The sequence below is a fragment of the Sciurus carolinensis genome, chromosome 6 (genome assembly GCF_902686445.1).
Source record: "Sciurus carolinensis chromosome 6, mSciCar1.2, whole genome shotgun sequence".
Taxonomy (NCBI): domain Eukaryota; kingdom Metazoa; phylum Chordata; class Mammalia; order Rodentia; family Sciuridae; genus Sciurus; species Sciurus carolinensis.
The window spans coordinates 31766468-31782672 of NC_062218.1; the positions used below are offsets into that span (position 1 = coordinate 31766468).

At 32.1% G+C, this 16205-nt stretch overlaps 1 protein-coding gene across 2 annotated transcripts in view; it reads left to right on the top strand.

The window, feature by feature from the left end:
- Nipbl (NIPBL cohesin loading factor) overlaps nucleotides 1–16205 on the top strand; it is a 182800-nt gene that overhangs the window by 106564 nt on the left and 60031 nt on the right. For both annotated transcript variants that reach the window (XM_047556377.1, XM_047556376.1), the window contains exons 11-14: nucleotides 10838–11020; nucleotides 15314–15511; nucleotides 15766–15837; nucleotides 15957–16046. In XM_047556377.1, coding sequence (XP_047412333.1) covers nucleotides 10838–11020; nucleotides 15314–15511; nucleotides 15766–15837; nucleotides 15957–16046 — 543 coding nt within the window. The remainder of the gene's footprint in view (nucleotides 1–10837; nucleotides 11021–15313; nucleotides 15512–15765; nucleotides 15838–15956; nucleotides 16047–16205) is intronic.

Consider the following 16205-nt stretch of genomic DNA (forward strand, 5'->3'; position numbering starts at 1 on the left):
TTTTCTCTCCCTGCCCTCTGTCAGCTTACACTAGCCTTGCTTTCTAAGCTCTATTCTAACAAAGTCATTTACAAATGCTTTAAAAACCTAAAAAAATTAATATATCTCCTAATTAGTAGACTGTATTATTTCTCTTGGTTTTTTCACTTATAATTCTGTTACCTATGAAAATTTCTTTTTTTAGTGCTGATATGTGTTTTTCATAAGTGTATTTTTAATGCAAATGTGTATACCTGATATCTCATGTTAGTATTTAGATTAGGTGTCTGCCTGTTAAAGTGGTGTGCGTATGTGTGCATGTGCATTTCATGTGTATATACACAGATATTAATTTATGTACAATTATAACAGAGCTTTTCATAAACAATATTATTTCAGTTCTTAGGTTTATTTCATGATGCCAGCTTAAATGACTTTGGCTTTATGTCTTAGGATCTGTATTATTTTTAAGTAATGTTATAATTTGTGTTTTATTTTAGATCTCTGCTACTGTGTTAGCAATCACAAGAGTTAAATAATGGGGGATTTTTTATTACTTGTATATGAAAGCACAATTGTGGATTGATGACCCTTTGTAGTAAATCCCATTACTTGGGATTATCTTTGCCGATGAATTGGTGTTTTTTTAGTCTGCATATTACTAGGTATTTTTATGGTTGATTCCTAGGGCCAAAATTCTGAGTAGGTTTCCCTTTCTTGAAAGAACCATAAAATTCAGTCCTTAAGTATTTTACGTGATGCTCATTTGTTAAATATTCTTTCTTCAGGGTAATTTGAAATTTCTTGAATATACTTTAAGCTGATAAATTTTGAATATGTGGTAGGGGTATAGATTTATGACTTCTAATTTATTTATTCTCATCTTTTTGTGAGCATATTAGATGTAAAGTACTTTAACATTTGATTTGATTATTGTGGTGATATGTTTATATCCCTAGTACATAGTAAAAAAATGCATACAAAAGAGCATATTAAATGTTTATTGAATGAGTAGAGATTATGTTGCTGCCATGTTCAAAAAAAGCTGTTGTGTGCAGATTAAAATTGTTTACTCATCACTTATGTTCTCACTTATACACCCTAGTGCAAGATCTACTTAACTTTCAAATTCCTGATCTTTAGATTTTGTAATAACTTTTCACCGTCAGCTACCTAATTTTTGTTAACATCCAAAGGAAAACCACTCATTCAGACTGTTTGATTCTACTTACCCTTATTTTGATCTGTAGCTTTTACACAATGGGCTCCATATCAGTCCTGTTCTCTTTTTACATCATGTTGTTGATTCCCTTTGGTGATGATGGAGAAAAATAATCTTTTGGGAAACCTTTTAAATTTTTAAAACATCTTTTGTTCTATTTCAGTCAGCATATTAAATGCCAAAAAATATTTTATTGTTATAATTTTTATCAGATCATGATTCTAAAGTTTATTACATCTTTGAAGACTGGCATGATCATCAACTACCATGCCTTACATGTTGTTAAACAGCTTAATATCAGTAATTACAAACCTGAAAATTTTGATTTGTTTTTAGATACTCCAGAGGGTCTCAAAATATCTTTATATCCATTGAAACCATTTTTTTCTTGTCCCCCCTCCACTTCCTTCCAATCAGTAGCAGTAGTCTCCATTTCTTTCAGTAAGTGCTTTTAAGAAACATACTGTAATATTTATTGTGATCTTTCTTTAAACTAGAAACATTTACTGAAAGTGATCTTCACTGGGAACTTATCTAGCAACTTTAATAATCAACAATATGATTAATCTCTGTGGATCATCTGATGAGCTGATGGTTGCAGTCCTTATTAGGGACAGTTATTTCACCAGTTTCCTAAAATATATCACTAAAATATATTAACTGATTGCCTTTTACTTAGCACTGAACAAGGTAATACAGGTGGATTGTGTTTAGAACTCTCAGCTTCTGTGAATTTGAGAGAAAATACTGTTTCTGAGAGTGAATTTATGGTATAGTTTATAAATTACTAAGTTAAAGAATTCTTGGTATGTTTTCTTTATAGCTAATTGTAATATTCAGTATGATACTACAGCGAAAATTTATTTTGGTTCATTTGAGCAGGTTTATAAAATTCCTATAAAGTTCAGGTAAAGACTTCATTATCAGTGATATCTTTAGGAAATATTTGGAGAATATTTGTTAGAGAAGTTGGCATAACATGCAACTACCTATTGTTGAATGTGATTTTAGAGCAATATTTTGAAAATTCATGCCCACAATTTTCCATTTTTAGAAGTTTTGGTCCAAATTATGTTTAGTAGATAGTTAATATTGATTTAAGGAAATGCATTAAGTAGAAACTTTTTCATAAAAACTAAACTTATTGATGTTTGCTGGAAGTATTCTCTCTTTTCTATTCCTTATCTTAAGCCAGCCCTAAAACATAACTTCTCTAAGGTTCTCATATCTGTAGAAGGTGGTAGGTGATGAGTTATCAGATATTGAGAGAACCTTCTATTTATGAAAGAAATGATCTTTACTATATAGCACATTAAATTCTCTTGTTCTAAAAAAAGTTAATAAAATCCTCTCTTAAAAAAAGCCCAATGCACAATTAAGCTAATGAATACCTACTTGATATTATAATACAAATAAAATGGATTTTAAAAATATGGATCCCTCCTCTTTCTCACACACACAAAAAAATTAGCATTCTCTTCTCATGGATCAGTTTTTGAAAATTCTTCTTTAAATCTATAAATTGTAGTGCAAGAAGCAGTGGAATTAACAACACCTGGAGTAGATCTTTATTTTTCAAAATTTGGTTCATTCACTTTGAAAATAGAGGAAAAAAATAAAATAGAGATATCAATTTCCTTCCTACTTTTTCAGTTAGGACTAAAATCAATGTTGTTATAGTAAGAGGTAAAGTCTGCCTGTGTTTTTATTTTTTTATTAATATAAAGAAACAGTCATTCAATTTTTAATTGGCTTTATCTAATGAAGAACATGTTTTTTAAAAGGTTTCTGTTTATATATACTTTATAATCAATGTACATTTGAAAATATTGCCCTCAAAATTTTTCTATGTGTACATACCAAGGAAAGGACCATGTATGTGATCCCTGTCTCCTACTTTTCTGTATTGAGTAGTAAACTGTCATTTACATAATAAACTTCCTAGGTCTTAACTTATAATCTTTCTTATAGTACTTTGGTAACTGAATGTTGATGAAATCTTTGTAGTGCTGATATCAATATTAAAAATATAGTACTAAAACTGGATTTTTCTTGTGCCTGTTTCATTGATAAATCTTTCACTTGCTACAAACCAACACTTTTGTATTTTGCCTTCATTAAATAAACCACTTTGCAATGAGCTAAACCATAAGAATTTAACTATATAATGACTCCACTTTAGAGTTGATATCTCTTTGTTCCATTTTGAATAAAGTATGACATAATACAAATTAGAGACCAGCAAACTTACAATGTAGAAAATACTTTAGGGTTTGTGGGCCACTTATCTTTAACATTGTAGTACTAAAGTAACCAAGATAATACATAAGTGAATGTGTATTGCTGTGATTCAGTAAAACTTTTTATCTACAAAAACAAATGATAGGGAAAATTTGATCTCACAGGGCTGTTTTTGCTGAGCCTGATATAAATATAAAATTAAAATTTTATATAGATGAATGTGTTAACTAGATTATTATTTTCTAGTTCTTATTTAATATTTGTAATTATAGTATGAAATTAACCATATTTTTCCCCACAGGATACTTAGTATTCATAAGTACTCACCTTCATGTAGTGGAGGTATATTAATTACTAACATAATTATATATATAATAAATTTAAGAGTTTAGTGTATTCAGACTTAAATTGCCTTTAAAATATTTTAAATTTGTTAATTTTGAAATATTTGCAGTACTTTTCCCCTAAAGGGTATACTTCTCTAATTGAATATAAAATAACTAAGTACTGCCTTCAGGATATCAAAAAGAATTTTTATTTGGAAAACTTTCTTGTAAGACCACATATTCATTCTAGTCTTTCAGTAAGTATTTAGCAAATATTTCTGAACATTTTCAGCATCCCTAACACTGCTAGATACTGCAAACACAATACAGTAATGACTGTATCAAATTTATGATTTCATGGAAGATATAGGTAACTATACTGTTCTTAAGTTGTTATATGGTAATATAGCACTGAAGGAAGAGGTTCCTGGGGATCAGGTGTTTAAGAAACATGGCATTTGAATGATGGTTAGAGTACCCTGGAGAAATACGATAAAACAAGATTGGTTAGTATTAAACATTGTTTATAGGCATTTGTGCTAAGAAAGTTATCAGAAAATATGCCATTTCTAACTAGTGTGGTTAGAAAATGTTTTTCCAGATAGCCCTAAAATTCTGTACACATCCAACCTAATGGAAAAGTAGTCCATTGAATAGCTAATGACATTTTATTTTTTAATTTATTTTGCAGTGCTAGGGTTGATCCCTAGCACCTCACATGTGTTAGGCAAGCATTCTACCATTGAGCTATACTCCCCTGCCCAATAATACATTTCAGTATTTGATCAGATTAAAATACTTAGTATAAATATCAACATGTGAATTTCATTATCTTTTACTCCAATTTCTTCTGGTTTCTACACAATCTAAACATGTTCTGTACATAGTTGATAGTATATTGAGCTAAATCCTCCTTCCCAAAATGGGATATGGTAAGTACATAATGCTAATACTTAACACCTTCCACAAATAGTTAATAAAGTCATGACATCTGCTTAACTTCTCCAGACCTTTCACATAGACATAAAATAGCTCCTAGAAAGTGGCCCTTCTGGGGCTGCAATTATGACCCAGCGGTAGAGCTCTTGACTCGCATGCATGAGGCTCTGGGTTCAATGCTCATAAAAATAAATAAAGGTACTGTGTCCATCACAATTTAAAAAATAAAAACAAAAAAACCCTAAAAAAGAAAAAAGAAAATGACCCTTCTGATGGCTCCACCTTCCAGCCCATTCCACAAAATTAAAAATTTACCTGAACCTTACCTACTTTTACAGACTTAACCACTTTTTCTCATTTTTAGATATCTTCTTCTATTCCAGAGCAGACTGGAATAGAAAAGGCCCTTCAGCTTACCCTCTTGGAATGCTTCAAAGTGACTACCAACTTCTACTTTGCCCCTGTTCTCCATCCTTTGCTGCTCTCATCTCATCCCACTTAATCTCTTTTCAAAATCACTCTTATATATGAAACATCCCATAATCCCTTACAAATAATCATTGACCTTTTTCTTGTTTCTCTAACTTATAACTTGTATTACTTTAGAAATATTCATGACTTAGTATACATTTTAGTTAGTATATTTATTACTTTTGTTCCTGTCATAGGTACCTTTTACATAGATATAATATCATATACTTATTTCATATTCATTTGTCATTTTAATATCAACAGTGTTTATAATTATCCTTTAATATGATCCATTTTTTCATCTTGTTCCTCATTATCGAATATTTTTTCCTAAATTTACAGTACATAAAAACTGAACATCTGTCTATGTAGATATTTTTTATTTTGTTGAATCAATTTTCTCAGGACAAGTTTACAAGAATGGTAAAAATAAGTCAAAAAGTTTTAACACCATTTGCTGTGTTTTATATTTTCTATAATTTTAGCAGAGTCTCAGTGTACATAGGTGAGTACATTATAAGCAGACCTATGAACTTGGAAGCAAAGCCTGAATCATTTAAAATATTTTCAAAATAGGTTTGTATACTACAGTAACTTCTACAGGCATTGCCATGTACAACATAGTGGAAAACTGGATCTTTTCAATAATGATCCTCAGTTCTGAGTTATTTTTTTTCAAAGGATGGGTATAGTGCTTTTTAGAAAAATTTACATAAAAATTTCCTAATTCTGAATAATCCAAGGTTTTATTTTAATATGAATTCAAATAAGTGACATCAACATTTACATCACAATTACAGGTATAGATAATTAAGCTCTCTGATAAAAGGTACCCAATATTCTGTCAACTTATAATGAGTAAAATCAATTAGACTAATTTTCAGTGTATTAATCAAATTATCTTTCATTGAACCCTTAGCTTAAGAACGTTGGAACATGGAATAGAGTTCACCTTTTGGGTTAGATTAACCTAGAAAGATCTTTTAAATCTGAATTAACTCATGTCGAGAGAGATGGCAACCATGAAGTTCAAAGGACTTTCAGAATTTTTTTAGTATGATGTTTGGAAAGAAAGAAAATGTGTGTTTTATCCTAATACACACATATAAATACGTATTAACTACCACAAAATTGATTCCACAACTTGCTTCAGTCACACCTTGAAAATTACTTGCTAAAATTTAAAAACTTGCCAGTTTATAGATTACTGTGATTCTTTGCATTAGTTCTGAGAATATTTCATGATACCATCAGAAAGAAAAAATACCTGTAGATTTAACCCTGAACTCCACACTCAGCTACAGAAGAACGCCTGTTTATTAGGCTCCCATTTTTTAATTAAAAAAATTATTTTTGTGATCCCAAGCAAACATTATTAGGTTTCCAGCCAGTAACTGGAATCTCTACTCTTTTTTGTTGTTTTTGTCAAAAGTAAGACAACTCTATGCCAGATTATGTCATCTTGCTATACTTCCAGTTATCCTGAACCATCACATAAAATGTGAATCCCTCTAATTGTTTTCTGACTCTTCTTGATGATATAATATACCTGACCTCCTGCTCCCTTAAATTAAGATCTTGCCCCATCAATTCTGAACATATAGATCACCTTTCCTAGTACTTTGATGACTGTTACTATCTACCATAGAAATAGTGATTTCACTCTACTTATTTTCACTCAATATATGAACCTTAGTACCAAAAAAGTGCTATCTTCTTTCTCCTGGTTTTCTATTTCATTTACCAAATAATTATTCAGATACACATGTCAGAGTTTTTCCTTGGAGGCCAACATTTTGTGACTTTATAATTTTTATTTGCTGATCCATGTCTTTGCATTCACTGATAATTTCAGTTCCTGGGGCACAATCCCCTCTCTAACCCCAGTTTAGGTATAGTGGGGTTTCTGTGGAAAGACCATTCCTGGTCTCATAGTATAACCTCACTTTTTTTTTTTTAATTGTTTTTTTTTTATCCAGCTTCTCTTCAGGTTGCTGTCTTTTGTTTCTATTTCTCAAATTTTACTGTTTTTCAGGGCTTGGTCAGTAGTAGTTCATAGTCTTTGGATGTATTCTCTATCAGTAGCTTCAAAAATGCCATGCTTTGCATTTAGGGACTATTAGCACCAAAAAAAAAAAAAAAGTTTTCAAACAGAATTAATTCATTTAGGGCCACAAGAAGGGCAGATTGACTACCTGTACTATTAAATTTTGCTTTTTGCTGCCCTTGTTTATCTCTAACTGGAGTTAAAGATTGATTTGATGATAGTCCTGTGTTATATGAGGCAGTTACAGGAAGAAATGTTACTGAAACATATTATGTCTGCCCAACTTTTTTTTTCTCATGATTATAAAATCTGGAGATTTATGTGAGGTTTGACTAGTATATTGACTGATAGTTTAGTCCCAAAAGATTTGTTAATCAGGGTTGTTTTAATCTCATGGTTTTCTACTTAAAAAACAAAACATACTTATCAAATCAGTGAATCTTTGGGAGTTTAAGTCTTTTAATGACCTCTAGTTTTAATAATCTGGCAAATTTGCTAGTATGAGAGATTTATGTTAGAAATTCAAGATTGCTAAAATGTCACATCTCAGAATGAGTATTTGTTTAGTCTTACTACCTCCAGAATGTAGTGTTACGATTATTTCATGGAATATATTTATAAAAGCTGATGTGTTATTTCACAAACTGACATTATCCATCAAAATCCACACAAAAATAGCATTATCCATGAAGCCAGTAACATAAAAATGTTTAATAATTGAAACAACTGCTTTAGAGAATAAAGTAGTTGGGACAAAAGAAATGAGGTGAGAAAGAAAATTAAAAAGCACTAGCCTTCTGAGATTTTAGAAACACATTGGCAAACAACAGTAATCTCTAAAAATCATCAGTATGTTAAGAAATAGTGAGACATTATGTTTTTATTTAAAGGATGATCTCTTAATTCTAGAGAAAGAATGTAACCAAATAACAAACTCACTGTTTAATCATTTCTGTTGAAACTGAGGGAGTTAGTTATTTGGATCCTCGATAATGTTTTAAAGATCCTGGGTTGAATATAGAAAGTCAGTCATTTTGTTTCTTATCCTTTGCAATCAAGGGATCTGAGACCATTTATAAAGTGCTTCATAAAAAGAAGGGATGTAATTAATTCAGGAAATACATTAAGTGTCTGAAATAGACAATTGTATTCAAAATGAAACAGGGTTCACTTTTAGAGGACAGTACCTTGAGAGACATTAACCATTGCAGGATTTTTTTTTTTTCAAAGTCAAATCATCTTCTGAAGAAAAAAAAGTTTGATCTTTGAATTATGTTCCTATAACTTTCAAAGTTACACAGGTTTAAAAGAGAATATATTGGAGTTCTTAAATCTGATCATATTATTGTTAATTTAGAGAATAAGAGGATGAACTACTGATACTTACATTATTAGATATAAGACACTGTCTTGTGTTTGACTGCTGTGAGGAACTTTTATAAGAGAGGAAGAAGAAAGCAAAAAGTCTTGAGTATCTGCAGGATGATATTAATTCTAGAATATTAGTATCAAGTCAGTATGCCTTTGTGATGTGAATTTAATCTCTGAAAAACAACCAGTTAGGTAAATCTTTTAAATGAATTCTTTGCTGGTGTCTTGGTTGTAGCTCAGTGGTGGAATATGTGTTTAGTATGCAGGAGACCCTGGATTCAATCCCTAGCACCAAAATAATAAATAAAGCATGTGATGAACTAAGGTAAATATGGCAATTCAGGAACTATAGAAGAAGTACATGTATAAGTGAGCACAAGATATTATGACTCTGATTCTTTCATCAAAAACATACTTAGCTCAGTGCAGTGGTACATGCATATAATCCCAGCAGCTAGGGTGACTGAGGCAGGAGGATTGCAAGTTTGAGGCCAACCTCAGCATTTTAACACCTTAGTGAGACCCTGTCTCAAAAAAAAAAAAATAGAACTGGGGATGTAGCCCAGTGGTGAATTGCCCCTGTGTTCAATCCAGCAGTTCTCCCCCCCCACACACACACACAAGCCCACAAATACTTCATTAGAAGTGTTCAGAGCATTAAAGACTCTTAAATTAGTTAGGGTGTGTTTGGTTTAGGACTGAAAAAGGACAATGCAAAGTGACAATGCAAAGCTCAAGTTAATTTCTTTTATCTATACCAGTATTCTAAAAAATGGCTCTTCCTGATAAAATTTAGTTAAGGAAGACAATTTAAAGAAACATTACATGACTTGAAAATGACACGGATAAGTTAAACTCAACATTAGTGACAAGATTCTCAGCAGTGAAGTCTTTAGAATAGTAACAGTCACCAGTATTACATCTTTGTTGGGTAAAATTGTTGCTATTGCATGTCCTTAGAAGATTAGAAGACTGAAAGTTACTGTAACAACTCCATAATAATCAATAAAAGCTTCAAAAGATTAAAGAAGGATTATTCTTCCATTAAGATTAATATGTTGCATTCCTTTTCTTGAATTATTTTTGAGACTTTGAAACATATCTTAATTGATACATATTTTTCTCTCTTTTTTTTTTTAATTCTTTACATAAACACTGTAACTATGATGAAGGATAGTTTCTATGTAATTGTAAGTTGCTTATATTTTCTGCTATAAACCACTAAGATACTCTTTGCTCCCAATTCATTAAATTTATCAGGTAAGATATCATTTTTATACTTCCCCTCAAAAGATTTACACAGGTAAGTAAGTTAAATTTGTCTTTTTCAGTAGTCATCAAGGATGAAGTAGCCTAAATAAATAGCTTTTGCTGTTTCTGTTTTATTTTGAAACTGTCAGGAAGATGATGATAAATTATTTCTAAATAGAAACTATGTGTATGCTTATGTATATGTATGCAGGATTCAGTAGTATGATGTTAAATGATTCTTGTTGTAATATGTTGATATATTTTTGTTTTGTATTTACTCCTTCATAAGAAAATATGAACTTAATTTTCTAACAGACTTGAATTTGCTAAATTGTGTACATTTTTATTTTTAAATATTTTGGTCCTTTTATCCCACCTTACATGTTTCTATCATGTTCATTTAAATATATTGGTTTGTCTGTTTAAAGAAATTCTCCATATGCTAAAGGCATTAATATGCTTCTCAAAGAGACAGTGATAGATAAAAGCATATATAAAGTTCTTGCCCCAGCCACCATACACAACTGCCACCATCATAGAGGAAGAGAAAGAGGTGGTAGGTGGTAAGTGTCCTCCAACTCTTCTCATTTGTACTAAGGAGCAACATTAGTTTCATATGATATAAGCCTACTCCAGACATGTATAAAAGAAATTTGTGTACTACCAACAGTGTGAGGTGTATACCTATATACTAACTACAGTGGATCTACTTTCAAAAAACTTTTAATCAATGTGAATAAATGAAAGCATTATATCAAATATTGATGGTATAATTACCCTTCATTATTATGGTAATGTGTCTCACATACACATAAATTGTATTATCAGTTTAGGGTTAAGAATATTATAATTGTAAACGCCAAACCATTTTATTAAAAGGAAAAGGTCATTTAGAAAACAAATACTAATGTTTTGTATTTATTGTGTTAATTTGGTTAAAATTTTTCTTGTATGTTCAGATTTAAATTTTTTCTTACCTTTCATTAATAGGTAGTATAGATCAATCAGTGTTAAAAGAATTACCCCCTGAACTCCTGGCAGAAATCGAATCCACCATGCCACTTTGTGAACGTGTGAAAATGAACAAACGCAAGCGTAGCACAGTAAATGAAAAGCCAAAATATGCTGAAATCAGTTCAGATGAAGATAATGATAGTGATGAAGCTTTTGAATGTAAGTATCACATAACCTTTTCAAAATAAGAATTAAAAAGGTAGATTGATGTGTTTGTCTCATAATTCAGGGGGGTCAACAAAAGCACAGTAACCTTAATTCTTAATAATCTAGTATAGCAAGTTATTTTCTTTATATTTTAAATATGTGTGAAAGATGAGATCAGTTGGCACCAAGAAAAATATTCTAAATGAGCTATAATTAGTGTTAAGCACTAGGTATGTGTCTGTATGTGTTCATTTATTAAGCTCCTACTGTATGCTAGGCACTGAGACCAAAAAGTACAAATAAGATAAGACCCCTGTCTCAAAGAGTCTTCTGTCTATTGGGGGAAATATATGAGTAAATGATTGTGGTACAGTGGTAATAGTTAAATCCAGGGAGCTATGGGAACACATTGGATTGGCATCAAAATCAGAGTGGGGGTTCAGAGAATGCTTACTGGAAGAGGTGACACTTGAGTTGAGTCTTAAAGGACACGTAGGAGATAGCCAATTGAAGAACTATTTAAAACCATACTATCACTAAATTATGAATGGATTAGCCACGTTGTGGATTATCTGTGTGGTTTGGACCTGGCTTCTCCTTTTTGCCCAGCTGTGTCCTGGAATTCCTCCCTTGTTTCACTGTTTTCCAGAGCTGGCTTCTTCACTACACAGCTACCTCTCTACAACACTGTGATCACCTGTCTTTGCACTAGACTTGCTATACCTCGCCTGTCTTCCTACTGGTCCACTGAAAAAGTTCTTCTCTTTTATCCCTATCTTCCTTCTTCTGGAGCAAGAGAATTGAGCCTAGCCAAGAGGGGTCAGCAACCTTGTTTGACTTAAACGGCATTCAGTGGAAACAGACTATGGGAGATCTTCACTTGTGTGCCAACTGACTTAGTCATAATGACCAAAAGAAGTGGGAAGACCACCAGTGTGTTCTACCTTTTTCCACCTAGTATCCATAGATTGAGGTGTGACAAGCAAGGGCAGGAAGGACAGATGCATGCTGCCATGTTTAAGTGTATATTGCTGATGGAAGCTCTTCGCCTCCAAAGTTTTTAACCAATGTTCATTTACTCTGACCTTTTTAAAATTGTGAGCTCTTAAGCTATGAGCAGTAGACTATGACTGAACAAATCTGAACAGTTTTAAGATTGAAATAAAATATACAGAAAAGATAATCTGACATATTTAATTATATGTATGATTGTTATAATTTTGTATTACTTTGAGATGTATTTACACACAGTATATTAAAATGGCTGAAGTTAATTTTTTTATTACAATCAAACATTTCGGTCATATCGGGACATGATTAACTCTGGCAAGTGAGCAGAAAGGAAATTTGGTGGCCCAGAAACTCCCTTCCTTTTATATATTTGACTCTCCACTCCCTTTCCTTCCCTAATATGTTACCATTTCTAGAACAGCTGAGAAGTCCTTTAATTGCAGTTTTATTTTCAATTACACTTCAACTCCTGTTGATTGATAGTGGCTGCCTGCATTGCTAAATTGATGAGAATTCTGAAGCTACCTCACAGTTAAGTGGAAAGGATAGCAGGATTAGAAATGTCCACCAAGTGTAAACAGGTCATCAGTGCAACCACTATTATTTTCCTTACTTTCCATTTTGAGAGATACTATTTTATGAGAGCATATATACATTCATCTTAAAGCCATGAATCCCATTCTTTCTATCTCCAAGTATTTTGAAAACTAATATTGCTTATTTAAAGGACCTGTGGTTCAACCCTAGGAAAAAGGAAAGTTTCTCTAGGATTTTAAGGAGATATCAGAGAAATGACCCCCAGGGCTACTGATTGACATTGTAAAAGAAATCCAATTGGAAGTCAAAATCTACAACCAAATTGTCATTATATCACAATAGAAATAATAGTGAAAATATAGCATAATACAAAAATGTAGAAGTACTATGAGAACTTTATTTCACACATTATGCTGCTTTAAGAGAGATTTTTTTTTAATTGAAGGTTTTAATGCAATTTAATCAGTTGGTTTCCTAAAATCAAAAACTAAGTAAATAGTTTTGTTTAAAGATAAAGAATTGAGGAATGACTTTGGTAGTGGGGCCACACAGTTTGGATAACTGTAGAACAAGCAAAAAGTCACTGGGAAAATGAAGAGGGAATATATAGGAAGCTAAAGAGGGAAATTTGGACAGGGAAGTTGGAGAACACCCAAGTCATAGTTTATGTGCCTCTCAATTGAGTTCCTTCCCCTCCCCCGCTTTTTCCAAAGTAATGAGGGAAATGAAGAAAGGACAAGATAGTCTCAGTGGGTGGTAACCTTGTTGCAGCACACATACTGTCATAGAAGTTGTTTGGTTTTGTTGTCCTCCACCCCATTTTTATCTAAACTACATTAACTAATGAATTTGAAAAGAAATCTCCAAGGCCTATGAATAATCATCACCAATACAGCATATTATATATAATTGCTAACAACTACAAGAATTTTTAAGCATTTTCTACTCATAAGATTTCATGCTAGAAATAGATTTCTTATAAAATCAGTTACAATGCATAAAGACTAAAGTAGCTCATATTAATTTTGGTTCATAAATATAAGACTTCATATCTGAGATCACAGAATACTACTTTCTGAACAAGTTTGTTTATTATTTGACAAATCCTTATTTGGTAGGCATTTCAGTACATGAGAAAACATTGAGTGAATGTTATACAGAAATGACCTATTTCTCTCATACTCTCATAGACATAAACACACACACACACACACACACACACAAATCTACTTTCATTAATACATGAGACAACACATCTTTAAGGGAATGTATTAGAGTATACCCTAATTGTAAAAGGGAAAAAAAATCCTACCTCTTGTCACATACTTCATAACCAAATTCACAATTATGAAAAAAATCATTGAAGACTTTAATATATCCATTTACATTTGTCCTTCATATGAATCTTCTGCTGTGCCAAACCTGTAACCACAGAGAAGTGGAAGGAGAATTAATTTCCTTTTCCTGCCAAGTTGTTGATAGATTGAACAGAAGGATTGGAACCAGAAACAAAACTAGACTTGAATAGGAATAGTTAGGACAGCATATAAGGGCTAGATTAGCGAGGTCATACACATGTATTATCAACCTATAGGAACACTGCCAAAAGAATAGCCAGGGTCAATGAGTCAGAGATCAATGCCAAGTAGGGAACTCAAGAGGTTTGTCTTGAGTATTTACGTGTTGATCACAGGGATTCAGAAAACAAGCCAGTCATATAGAAGCAAGGGAGCCAAGCAACAAACTAGAAAGTATATCTCTATTAGTGATAAGTAGTTCCTCCACCAGTGTATGATTTCAAGGTAGAACACATCAGCTTTACCCTGGTTTTAACTTGATGATGCCTACACTCTAGAGCAGGTATGATAAATATTTCTCCCTTGTACTTCCCTCCACCTCTCACTGCAGAAATTTCTAATCAGTCTGTCTTGCTGAACTGTGATGCTTTCTTGGGGCTCAGAATTATATTCAACTTAATACTTTAGGCAGCTATTACCAGTTGATCAGAGTTGATGTATCAGATGAAACCTGTGTGCCACATCTGCCTAGAGACTCCTGTCAGTATTTGTGATTTTAAGCAGAATGCTTAGTTCCCTGGAAGGATGGGGAAGAGACTGAAGGTAACATAAATAAACATGCTCATACAGCATGCATAAACTTCGTCGCTATTCTCCTTGGGTTTAACAAGCCTATTGTTGGAGAACTGAATTCAATAATTAGTGTTTACAATACTGGTTTATTCTATCTCTGTAGGTTTGTGGTGTTAGATCATCAGAGTCTGTGGAATTTGTTGCTAAGTCATGGGTATAACTTAGCTATTAACTGATGACATTCTTGGTTACTCTATTCTGTAACACTTACTCAAAAGTTAACTTAACCCCCAAACCCTGCTCTCCATCAATAATATAAATGCTTTAACATGGTTCTGTTTTTTATCCAAATCTTAAATAAAGGTTGTTTTACAAACCTTAATTAATCTTGACGTTTACATAAAATCTTAGTACTGACTATTGAATACCATTTATTGAAATGTGCACTGTGTTTTAAATCCCAGAACCTTCCTGTTCTGTTTAGTAGCAAACTGAATTAATGTAAAAATCTTTAACTCTAGATAAATCTAAACTTCTGAATAGACAAAATGACTCAATTCCTAGACCCACAGAAAGACCCCCCCACAACATGATTCATTTGTAAAGTACAAGTTTTAATAGTCTTTTTAAATGAGGTAAATTATTTGTCATGGGGATTTGCTTCTAGCCTCTAGGAAACGACATAAAAAAGATGATGATAAAGCTTGGGAATATGAAGAGCGTGACAGAAGAAGTTCTGGGGATCATAGGAGAAGTGGCCACTCTCATGAAGGAAGAAGGAGTTCAGGTGGTGGTCGTTATCGAAACCGAAGTCCATCAGACTCTGACATGGAAGATTATTCACCTCCTCCCAGCCTTAGTGAGGGTAATTCATCAGTGTAAACGGCTTTCTTACATAAACTGATTTAAGTTTAGGGCTTTAGTTTTGAAGAATATTTTATATCTTGTTTCAAGTTAATTAACAACTTCTGATTTTAATTAAGACAAAAGTAAATATTTATGGATTTTTTATTATTGTTTAAAGTATTTAATTAATGTTAAGGAACAAAGTAGGAACAGAAATGGAAATGTTTTAAATTGTCATTCCCGCAGCTCAGTATTTCTTTTTGTTTATTTCAGTTGCTAGAAAAATGAAGAAAAAAGAAAAACAGAAGAAAAGGAAAGCTTATGAACCAAAACTAACACCCGAAGGTAACATTTTAGGGTTTGTTCTTTTTTGTTTCATTTTGTTTTTGCACTTCTTGTTTTTTTGCATTCAGCTTCATTTATCTACTTGGAATCTGGATATAAACATTTTTTTTCACTTGCAGAAATGATGGACTCTTCAACTTTTAAGAGATTCACAGCATCAATAGAGAATATTTTGGATAATTTGGAAGATATGGATTTCACTGCATTTGGTAAAATCAATTTAAAATATATTTATTTACCCCTAGTATATACCTAGCTTTTTGTCAATTACTCTAGAGCATATAGAGGCATGGTCCATGCTATCAAGACACTTAAAATCTGTTATAGAGTTAGATCTAGTCCATGTTATCAAGAAACTGAAAACTTTT